A 12,284-nucleotide genomic window follows, 5' to 3' on the forward strand; every position below is an offset into this window, starting at 1 on the left:
TCCCCCCCGCCCCCCCGCCGCTCCCTCCCTCCCCCAGCCGTCCTGAAATGCTCAGGCAACAACTACAGCAAAGACAGCCAGATAACATGGGCAAGTAACAATGGTTTGGCCAATAATTATTGTGTGACGAGGTTAGAAGGGGCCATAGAAATCCATGGATTAGCCAACAACTCTATTTATCAGATCGTTCATGTTCATTTCTGTCTGCTAGGATTGCTAACAATCAGCAGAACAGGGGGCACCTGGGTGGCTCAGTCGGTTAAGCGTCCGACTTCAGCTCAGGTCATGATCTCACGGTCCGTGGGTTCGAGCCCCGCATTGGGCTCTGTGCTGACAGCTAGCTCAGAGCCTGGAGCCTGTCTTCGGATTCTCTGTCTCCCTCTTTCTCTGACCCTCCCTTGCTCACACTGTCTCTATCTCTCTCTCTCTCTCTCTCAAAAAAATAAATAAATAAAAAGGAAAAGAAACATTAAAAAAAAAAGAATCAGTAGAACAGAATGGCTTTGATTTTGGGCTCCTGCTTTCACTCACCGCCCTACCCCGTGGACGAACTGTCACTCCTTCCTTTTAGTGGCAATCACTTCTTTCTAGAGGTCTTCATTGTACAGAGGTCTAAGAGCTACTTAATAGTAACCTTGATAATGGTTATTGTTTATTCACAATATGTGTTATTATGTATAAATGGAATCAACATCTTACTAGAATTTACCAAAGGATGTGACTAGATTTTTTCCTAAATGTCTGGCCACTAATTTTGGTGACTTAGTGAAGCTCCAACTACATAAGGGAAAGTGCAGGCAGCTGACAGTCCTGAAATTTCTGGCAAGTCTGTTCCTGACAGCATCATTAGCACTGGCTTGAGCTGGTGGTGGCTTTTTGATTGCTGACAGTCTTCCAGTTTAGTAGTGACTTGACAGCCTTACTTTCATCATCATAAATGTGTCTTATTACGCATTGCTTAGGTAACACCAAGTACGTCCAAATAACAAATACCTCGAACAACAGGAATTTTGGTTCCTAATTTTTCAATAGCTAGATTTGAAGATACACACATGACTGTTGAAATATGAGTCATTTTCACTCTCAGAAAAACAGCTTTAAAAGTGACTCACTCAGATATCACCCTTTAAAAAAAAAAAAAAAGCAGCAGCAACAGCAGCAGTGGCCTCTCTGCTCCATGATGCCCCTGAAGCTTCTTCCCCATTACTATGCTCTATTCACACCAAAGCATCCTGAAAAGTTGCCTGACATAGCTGACTCCATTTTCTCCCCTCACTGGTCAAAGTCACTGACGGTCTTCATGCTGCCAAATTCTTGGGACTGAGCTTGCTTGACCTCTCAGCTGCCATGATCACAACTGACCACTCTCTTCTCTTTCAAACACTTTGCTCGCTTGGCTCTCCTGCATGTCTTCCTAACTCACTGGCCACGTCTCCTGAATCTCATGGTTTAATCTCTAACATGATGGTCTATCCCAAGGCTCTGTGCTGGACCTCTTTCTCTAGCTTTATAATTTTCCTAAAATGATTTCGTCAAGTATCGTGGCTTTAAGTATCACTGTCTCTTGTGCTGGTGACTTTGAAATCTCTACATTCGGCCTTGACGTTTGCACTGAACTACATGCTTGTATGTTTCACTGCCAGCCCACCATCTCCACAGGGACACCTAACAAGCACTTCAAAATGCCATGGTCCAGATAGAAGTATGTTTTCTCCTCTCCTGGAAGCTGCTCTTCTAAGTATATCTCATTTCAGTTAAAAGCATCATTTACTACCTAGTGGCTCAAGCCCCCAGTTTAGAGGTTTCCTTGCTGTGGCTTCAGCCAAGAATGCTCCCCACCCAAACTTTTGATGACTGATCTTCTCAAGACTGGCTTTAATTATGAAAATCTCAACTACAATATCACCTACTCAAGGAGACCTCCCAGGTTCAACCCAATCTAAAGTAATACCCAGGGACTCTGTACCATATTGTAAATCTCAGCAAAACACGTACCACTGCTGTTTTCCTTACTTATTTGTTTATTCAACATCTCTCTCTAAGTAAGCAAGAAGAAACTCTGCCTGTTTATGTATAGTTTGTCTAGGGCCTTTACTAGTTTCTGGCACATGATACATGCTCAGTGAATACTTGTTGAACTTGAATAAATGAACAAACCAATGAATCACTAAGCTATTTGTGGCCTAAAGCTATTATGCTGTTCTTTCTCCACTGTAAGAAGCATTCAAGAGGTTTGTGGTCAAACAGACCACAGGGGCTTTGCCTCTGCTAAGTGAGCCATGATCACAAGTCTAAGAGCCACTGTCTAGCAGAAATGAAAGTGATTTAAAATTACCACAGTAGACAGAAAGAAAAGAGAGCCAGGGAAAGATTCAGAAGTCTTCTTCAAATCACTGGCTCTTCAAGGAAATGAGAGATATGGTTGAATACACCAAGGGTCAGCAAACCATGACGAAAATAATGGCCAAATCCATATATACCCATTTATTTACAGATTATCTTCCATGGGTGCTTTCAATACAATTAACTATTTGCAATGAGCCCTTACACTGTAAAACCAAAAATGCTTACTATCTGGCCCTTTACAGAGTTTGCCAACCCCAATACAGAAGAGAATAAGTTAGAAATCTGTCATATAGGGGTGCCTGATGGCTCAGTGGGTTAGGCATCCAATTCTTGATTTCAGCTCAGGTCATAGTTTATGAGTTTAAATCCACACTGGAGCCTGCTTGGGATTCTCTCTCTTCTTCTCTCTCTGCCTCTCCCATACTCTCACATGCATACACACTCTCTCTTTCTCTCTCTCAAAATAAATAAATAAAATCTAAAAACAACAACAACAAAAAAAAAACAATGAAATCTGTCCTATAGATGCCCAGAGTCACAATATTTGTAAATAGTCACAGAGTCAGGCATTGAAAAGGTTAAAAGTAGCATAACTGCAGCCAAACGCATGAGCATAACATTACTAATTTTTCAATAATGTTTTAACTTATAAGTATAGAATATGCCTGCTGTGGTCATAGTGGTATTGATGTTCCTGACTCTATAGCAACCAGGAAAAGCTGCCATTGTGACTTACCTTGCAGTTTCTAGAGTCTTGATGGCCTTATCAATTTCCCCTTGGCTTTTGTACAAAAAGGCCAACTCAAACAGAGTAAATGGCACTAGGTAGTGGTCATACTTCAGTAGCTTTTCACTAAAAGAAGGAATGAGAAGTGATTAAGTTTTAACAGAAGAAACGAATTGTTCCTTTTCAATGTATGTACTTTCTCCATTCCTCAGAAAACAGGTGCAGCACTAAGCCTATTATCAGACAGAACTGTCATTATAAAGTCTAAGAACTTAATAACCTAGAGCAGTAAGTAGTATTCTTTGAATATATTAATCTGTTATTTTATTCCTTAATCTAAATCCAGCACTGAGCATTGTTTATGCCCCTTAGGAAGATGGATGGACGCAGGTCTTCAAAGATTAGCCCTGGAAAAGACAAGATCATCCTCCTAAAAAAAATGAATGTGTTCAGGAAATGACTCCATTTAGAAATAAGAACACTGTATTATTTTATACTGTTAAGTTTTATAAGGATTAAAAAAGTCAATAAAGAAGTTTCCAACACTTCTGTTTTCCACAATATTATGAAATCTGACTATATAAAACATCTAGGAGAAATAATATACGTAACACCCTTCTAAATGCATAGCTCAGCTCACAAGAACATAAGAAAAATTCTCAACAACAACAAAAAAAGAAAGCCAGACCGCTAAGTGTGTGGATGATGTCAAACAGTAGTGGGGTCTGCTTCCACCTTAATCAACTAGGGCTCTATATCTCCAAGTCCATGCAGGAGATGAGGCCTTCTGTCCACATAAGAGCAGAGACTGAGTCCTCTGTATAGAGCTGGGGCCATACTCCACCAGAGAAAGGGCAGACTGGAAAAACCTACTCCCTGGCACAATGTAGGCCTGCACTCCAAGTTGGAAGGAAAAAACACATTCCTTGGGAAATTAATAACCAATAGGCCTGTCCCCATATGAATTTGCAATTCAAATTTACATGGCCCCGGAGCACCTGGGTGGCTCAGTACGTTGAGTGTCTGATTTCAGCTCAGGTCATGATCTCATAGCTCCTGAGTTCGAATCCCAAGTCAGGCTCTGTGCTGACAGCTCTGAGCCTAAAGCCTGCTTCAGATTCCGTCTCTCTCTCTCTCTCTGCCCCTCCCCACTCTCTCTCTCTCTCTCAACAACAAATAAACATTTAACAACAACAACAAAATTTACATGGCCCAAATGATCCTAGGACCTCTAAGCAATGATATTAACATGAAAGGGGGCCTGGGCTGAAAAAGCTTTGAGGGCATCTGGCAGAAGTAAAAGCAAAATCACTTTAGAGAGACTCTGCTTCAATCCTAGCCTCAGAGGCATCTCAAGATAAAAGCCCAAGAAGGTGAGCTCATGATCCAAAATTACAAAACACGTGAGCCAACAGTTCACTATAGATTAGATAAGCGTAACACATAGCACAAATGGGTCATCCTCCTGATCCTTCCAGAAACACCAGTCAAATGGAACTCAAGGGATACTTCTTTAACAAGTTTACTTAAAACAGTATATTACTGATTTGGGAAGGAGACATGGTCTCTTGCCTCTCATCAGCATACCTGTCCTGCCCAGTCTTCCTACATTCTCCTATAAAACAGTGTTTAGTGTTCACAGGATGTAGCGTTCCGCTTACACTACCAGTGGAAATGCCTCTTGGGCTGCGACCTTGCTCTGAAAGGACAAAGAGAACACTACTGGATTCTCGCCCTGGGAACACCAAGTAGAAGATGGGCAGCAGGAGACAGCCCATCCCTGTCGCACAGTAATTCCTCGGGAGCCAGGGGGTGGCTGCCGCTCAGCTTCCTCGCGGCCGTACCTTTGCAGGACATGATTGAAGCACAGCTCTGCTTGCAAGGGCCGCTGCAAGTTCTTCAGGCAGCACCCCTTCAGCAGCTTCACCAGGCACTCGTCATCCACAGAGTAGTCGCTCACATCTTTAAAGGAAAACAAACAGAAGTCACATACAAACGAGAAATCGCTTTTAAAAATCCTAATCAAGAGAGAGGAGGAATAGCTCATTGGTTTCCGAGGGGTCATTTTTTTTTTAAATTTATTTGAGAGAGAGAGAGAGAGAAAGAGAATCCCCAAAAGGATCCCTGCTGTCTGTGTAGAGCCCAATGTGGGGCTCAAATTCATAAACCATGAGAGAATGACCTGAGCTGTATCAAGAGTTGGATGTTTAACCAACTAAGCCACCCAGATGTCCCTCAGAGGTATCATTTAAACACAAGGAAAATATTTTTATAGCATTTATTATATTTCACTTAATAATACACAATGAAAATATTTTAAATTAAAAGAATAGGGAGTTTACTAAATTAATACATCATTTTATTAAGGGGTTCACTCTACCCACTTAAAATTTTTTTTTAAAGTTTATTTTTAAATTTATTTCTGAGACAGAGAGAGACAGTGTGAGCAGGGGAGGGTCAGAGAGAGAGGGAGACACAGAATCTGAAATAGGCTCCAGGCTCTGAGCTAGCTGTCAGCACAGAGCCCGACGCGGCGCTTAAACCCATGAACCGTGAGATCATGACCTGAGCCGAAGTCAGACACTTAACTGACTGAGCCACCCAGGCGCCCCTCCACTTAAAAATCTTTTTCCAGGGGTGCCCAGGTGGCTCGTTCAGTTAATCATCCAACTCTTAGTTTCAGCTCAGGTCATGATCGCACAGTTCCTGGGTTCAAGCCCCATGCCAGGCTCTGCATTGTTAGCAAGGGGCCTGCTTGGGATTCCTCTTTCCCTCCCTTTGCCTCTCCCCAGTACACATGCACGCATGTGCTTTCACTCTCTCTTTCTTTCTCTCAAAATAAACAAACTTTAAAAAAAATATTTGAGATCTTAAAAAATACACATTATTAAAAAATCTTTTTTCAGGTGCTCATTCTCAGAGTTATGTGACCTTAGATGTAACAACAGGAAACCTGAACTCTAAATAAAGGTAGGGCTTTATGAATCCTGGAAAAGGAAGAGCAAGAAGCCGGCCCTGTCCTGTGGCTCCAGCATCTAACTGTGCTAAGCAGATAACACTTCCATATGGAGAAGCAGATGGCTTCCCACCCATTAAAAATTCAGGAAGTAAAATGCCCTCTCCAGATCATTCTGTTTACAACTTATCAATTCTCCCAGGTTATGTTCTTTTGGGGGGAAATTATGTCATAAAATTAGACAAAATGCTTCTGAAGCGCATACAAGTTACCTAAAACCCTCACAATCTTGCAACTGCTTGAGGCTAATGTGAAGGCTTTTCTGTCACCACATTTTCCCTTTTGAAAACGACCCTTTGCCTTCTACGGTGCAAGGTTGCAGAATATTAAACAAAAGGAATCCTATTATATGTGACATCAACCTGACAAAGGTAGCCGTTTCACATCTACCACTTTTGAATGTTGGGGCTCTGCAAGTGACTGTAATTAAGTGATTCCAAAGACAGACTGATAATTTACATGTTCAGGCCGTGACAATACAAGGGATTGGAGGGGCAGTAAACCAAACCAATGACGCCTGGGATTCCTCATATTGAGATCCTCCTGCTTCCCGTACAAACCCCAGAAATCACCATTAACACATGCTGGTGTGGTTTTGGAAGGCAGGTTGTTTTATTTATTTAAGTAATCTCTACACCCCATGCGGGGCTCGAACTCATGACTCCAAGATCAAGAATTGCACACTCCTCCAACTGAGCCAGCCAGGTGCACCAACACATGGTGGTGTTTTAGTTAGTAAACTGCTTGTTTATAGGAGTTAATGATGCTACTTAGCCAATCGGAAGGGGGTCACTTTACTTGTAGGTGCTAAAAACAGCTGATAATCACCTCTCACGTCCAAGCTCTGACAGTTCATTCACCAAGAAAAATCACAGATATCAACATTGCATTACCTTTCCTATTACAATTAAGGGCTCTTTTTTCACACCCTACCTTACCTCCTCCCCTCCCCCCAACCACAAACATATCTACGGCTTCTAAGCACGGATGCTCACTGAAATATACATACAAGAAGCAGTATCTTTCCAGGCCTAGAACCGAACCCTCAGGGTCCATACTGGAGGCTAGTTTTTAGTATCATTTTTGTGCAGTCTATTGAGTTCTGTATTAGCAGTTTATGAAAGTTTGCCTTATAAAATTCTAGTGCTCAGTGAGGGATGGTTTTGCTGAGGAACCGTTATAACGCTATGGAAAATTAAAGTACCAGTAAAGCCACACTTAGCTTTTATCTAGATCATGAGCTAAGGACATGGAAAATGGGTTCAAAAACACCACATCCCTCCAAAAACTTTAGCTAAACCATTATTTCCTCACCACCGGGCACTGTCACATGATTATTTTCCCTTAAAATAGGAATGCTTTATCATGATTCTCAACCTCATGGGTAAGTTCACAGATGAACATTTCAACACACGATTTCCATTGTACGTTCCATGAAAAATATAAATAATGCTGCCACAGCACACTTTCATCACAAAAGATCTGCTTAACTTAATAAAATGGAGGGCAAAAATAAAATAAAAATAAAACAGACGGTAGGCTGAGGAAAAAGAAAGTTTGAGGCCGAAACTACAAAAATATTCACGTTGAACTTTTTAGAAACTAGCTGAAAGGCACCAAAGGAAAAATTTAAGAATAGATTCAGAAAGTGAAAAGCCATCAAGCAGCATTTTCCCTTGTACATAACCCAGATTATGTTTGCTATATAATTCCACAAAGCAAATTAACTGCAATCAATAGTCAAAGAAGAACTACTCTACCAACTTCTGGCTACAGGATAAATTTAGGTAGATTTCCAATGGAACGATAATGGAATCAATAGCAGACACTGACTCCAGGCGTATGGACAAGCATTTTTCTCTTATTAAACCATATCCTTCCCTTTGCATCCACAACCAGCCACAACTGCATTGTCAGAGGAGAACACCAAGCAGACCCTCTGTCACCTTTTACTTCAGAGACGGTTGCCAAGAGGAGGCGAAGCAGAAACACATGCAATTCCCAGCACCTCAGGTTTACAACTTCATGTCATTTTTTTCAGTTTTGGATATTTTCCCCCTTGCTGTGAAAGATAAGAGCTTCATTACTAAAAGGTCACTACCGGGGAGAGGGAGGGAGCAGAGGTGGAAATCTGGCCATTTTCCTGCATAAAACAATGGACCTGGAAGAAATGATCATAAATTTCATGTATAAAATCTGGCAAAGACAATCTTCAGGAAGGAAAACTTTTTTTTTTTTAACCCAGAGAGAAACGGAATTGGACAAAGTACAGTGCATCTGTCTGACCTTCCCCTAGTCCTGTTCAAATATCTATAAGCCTATCATCTCGAGAGATCATAAAAAAGTAAGGAACGAATGGAGAGAACAGTCTAGTTTCCTAAACCTCTATTGCACTGCACATGCATAGTCTGATGCATGTATTACTCCTCCACATTTGTTCCCCAACTAGTAGTGGGACAAAATAAGCTTTGAGGTAGAAGGTGAAGGGCCTGCTCAAACAGAGAAAAACTCAATAGTCCCTCAGGACTTCTTACCGTACAAAGGCCCAGGCTCTGGTGGTACCACAAAGGATAGACATTCAAGTATCAGCATTCACTGTCTGAACCAAAACCCATTTATTTGTAGGAAAACACAAGACACAAACTGGTCTACTTTTCTGGGGGGCGGGGGAAATACTTTACAAATGTTTTCATTTAATAAAAAGAGGTTTTCCTTCACGTCTTGGTTTTTACATATGCACTTATTAAAAACATACCCATTTTCCCATTTGGTTTGTAGATATGTGGGCTTTAATCCTTGATAATTCCCCTACTGGCAGGAACGATGTTTTCTTAGCCTATCATACATAATTCTGTAGCTAGTATGGAAAATCAAAGAGTGTTCAAATGAGCAGCATTTGAATTTAAAGTAAACAAATCAGTTGAACAAAAATGAATACTAAAATTTGTTTAAAAACCCAAATGGGTGTTACAAAGATGCATTTTGTGAAATCTCACTTTATAAGTTGAACTTTCTTGAGGTTTCTTCACTTCATCTAAATTTCAAAATGATGTCCCTTTAGGTTGACATAACACTTAAATCAAAATGAAATTTTTTTCATGGCACCTGGGCAGCTCAGTTGGTTAAGCATCCAACTTCAACTCAGGTCATGATCTCACAATTCTGGTTTCGAGCCCTGCATCAGGCTCTGTATTGACAGCTCAGAGCCTGGAGCTTGCTTCGGATTCTGTGTCTCCCCTTCTCTCTTTGCCCCTCACCCGCTCACACTCTGTCTCTTTCTCAAAAATAAACATTAAAAATTTTTTTAATAAAAAAAGAAATATTTTTCCTTTTTGAACTCTTTCACACTGAAAATAGTAAAGATCATCTCACACTCATTAGGATGGCTACTACCAAAAACCCCAACAAACCCCCCCCCCATAAATTACAAGTATTGGTGAGGATATATAGAAATTGGAACCATGAAGATTGCTGGAGGAAATATAAAATGGTGCAGCCACTAGAGAAATCAATATGGCAATTCCTCAAAAAAAATTAAGATAGAAATGCCGTATGATCCAGCAATTCTACTTCCAGGCATATATCTACAAGAACTGAAACTAATCTCAAAAAAAATTGCATTCCCATGTTCATAGAAGTATTATTTGCAATGGACAAAAAGCGGAACCAATCCAAACGTGCAAAATGATATATACACTCAATGGAATATTGTGCAGCCTTGAAAAGGGGAAATTCTCACACATGCTACAACATGGATATACCCTGAGGCCGTTATGCTAAGTGAAATATTCCAGTCCCAAAAGGATAAATAATGTAGGAACCCACTCAAATGAGCAACCTAGAGTAGTCAGATTCATAATAACAAAAAGTAGAAGTGGAGTTGCCAAAAGCTATGAGGAGAGGAAAATGGAGTTATTTTTAATGGGTACTGAAAAGTTCTGGAGGCTGGTTGCACAACTATGTGAATATACTTAACATTACTGAACTGTACAGTTAAAAATGGGTCACAAGGAGGGGTGCCTGGGTGTCTCAGTTGCTTAAGTGTCTGGCTTTTTCTCAAGTGTATGACTGTGCCTCTCATGGTTCATGAGTTCGAGCCCCATGTCAGGCTCTGTGCTGACAGCTTGGAGCCTGGAGCCTGATTCAGATTTTGTGTTTCCCCCTCTTTGGGTCCCTCCCCTGTTCATGCTCTGTCTCTCTCAAAAGTAAAAACATAAATTTTTTTTAAAGGGTCACATGGTAAATTTTGTGTTATATATATTTTGCTACAATTAAAAATTAAAAAGATGTAGGGGCACCTGGGTGGCTCAGTTGGTTAAGCGTCCGACTTCAGCTCAGGTCATGATCTCACAGTTCATGGGTTCGAGCCCTGCATTGGGCTCTCCATGCTGACAGCTAGCTCAGAGCCTGGAGCCTGTTTCAGATTCTGTGTATCCGTCTTTCTCTGACCCTCCCTGCTCATGCTGTCTCTCTCTCTCAGAAATAAATAAAAACATTTTTAAAAAATTAAAAAGATATAGTTGTAAAACCAATAGTAAAGAAGCTTAATACAACTCTATATATAAAAACTATGTAGAAAATATATTAGTGACAGAACATCTAGAACATACAGAGAAAGTCTAAACTGTCCACATTTTAGTGGATCTGTAAGTCTGTACTTCTACATACACTCCTTTGGTTCTCTGTTGATGAGTACAAACTTTGGATTTCTCTTTTTTGATCCCAGTTCCTTGAGTCTTATCAGCCTCTTGTTTCCCTCGGGCCCAGAAATCACAAAGAATTATCAGTCCATGAAGATAAATACCTCTGTATTTTGGCCACTCTATCTAACCTCCAGCTCATAAGGGGCTTTTGTGTTAAAACTTTTCTGTAAGGGGGAGGAAAATGAAGAGAAAGGGAACCATAGTTCTTTTATAAAAACTCTTCCTTTAATATGGGAAAGTGATATTCCTCACCCTCCATCAATAAATGACCTTTTCATGGGATTGTTTTTCAGTAGTGGAGTAGATTATTCCATTTATCTGATCTCCCTGTGACTACCAGTTTATATTCACAGGACAGCTGTTCGCAGTACCTGGAGGGGCTAGTGTCCATGGCCTCAGAGCATCATTGCTCTTTTTCTATTGGCTTCTTCAACTATCCTGCCTGAAACCTTGACCTTATTAGCAAATCAGGCCACGGATTCAGCTTTCATTCTTTTATATTTCTTCTCCTTATTGATGGCAATCTAAAGCTAGAATTAATTTAAATATGGAAAAGGTAGCCTAAATACCCAACACTACCAAAAGAGTTGATTCAATTATGCTAGGTTAGCTCCACTGAGTGCTATGAAGCTTTTGAAATTATTCTAAGAGCCATTTAAAACAACTTAAAAGTCTATGATGAAAACAGAACTACCATATGATCTAGAAATTCCATTTCTGGGTATTTATCCCAAGACAGTGAAAACACTAACTTAAAAAGATATTTGTACCCTCATGTTCACTGCAGCATTATTTACAATACCCAAGATATAGAACCCATCTGTGGATGAATGGAGAAGAAAATGTTGTAGATACATACAGTAGAATATTATTGAGCCATAATAAATAAAAGCTTGGGGCACCAGGATGGCTCAGCCAGTTAAGCTTCCAACTCTTGATTTCAGCTCAAGTCATGATCCCACAGTTCATGATATCCACACGGGGCATGGAGCCTGCCTGGAATTTTCTCTCTCTCTCAAATAAACAAATAGGGATACAAATAGAGGAATACAAATACCATATATCTCACTTAAATGTGGAATGTAAACAAACAGGGGCGCCTGGGTGGCTCAGTCAGTTTAAGCGTCCAACTTCAGCTCAGGTCATGATGTCATGGTTCACGAGTTTGAGCCCCGTACCAGGCTCTGTGCTGACAGCTAGGAGCCTGGAGCCTGCTTTGGATTCTGCATCTCCCTCTTTTTCTGCCCCTCCTTCACTCGAGCTGTCTCTCTCTCTCTCAAATAAATAAACATTAAAAAAATTTAATAAAAAAAATAAAAAACAAGCTCAAATATTGGTGGTTGCCAGGACTGGGGCGTGGGAGAAATGGGTAAAGAGAGTCAAAAGGTATTAACTTCCCATTATAAAATAAATAAACCATGGGAATATAATGTACGGCATGGTGACTGTAGTTAATAATACTATATTGCATATTTGAAAGTTACTAAGAGAG

General features: G+C 40.5%; 1 protein-coding gene across 2 annotated transcripts in view; it reads right to left on the minus strand.

The window, feature by feature from the left end:
* Positions 1 to 12,284, minus strand: part of TTC39B (tetratricopeptide repeat domain 39B) — a 125,204-nt gene that overhangs the window by 7,520 nt on the left and 105,400 nt on the right. For both annotated transcript variants that reach the window (XM_077765047.1, XM_077765048.1), the window contains 2 exons: positions 4,918 to 5,035; positions 3,083 to 3,199 (listed from right to left, as the gene is read on the minus strand). In XM_077765047.1, coding sequence (XP_077621173.1) covers positions 3,083 to 3,199; positions 4,918 to 5,035 — 235 coding nt within the window. The remainder of the gene's footprint in view (positions 1 to 3,082; positions 3,200 to 4,917; positions 5,036 to 12,284) is intronic.

Source organism: Crocuta crocuta, unplaced genomic scaffold (genome assembly GCF_008692635.1).
Source record: "Crocuta crocuta isolate KB4526 unplaced genomic scaffold, BGI_CrCroc_1.0 scaffold687, whole genome shotgun sequence".
NCBI lineage: Eukaryota > Metazoa > Chordata > Mammalia > Carnivora > Hyaenidae > Crocuta > Crocuta crocuta.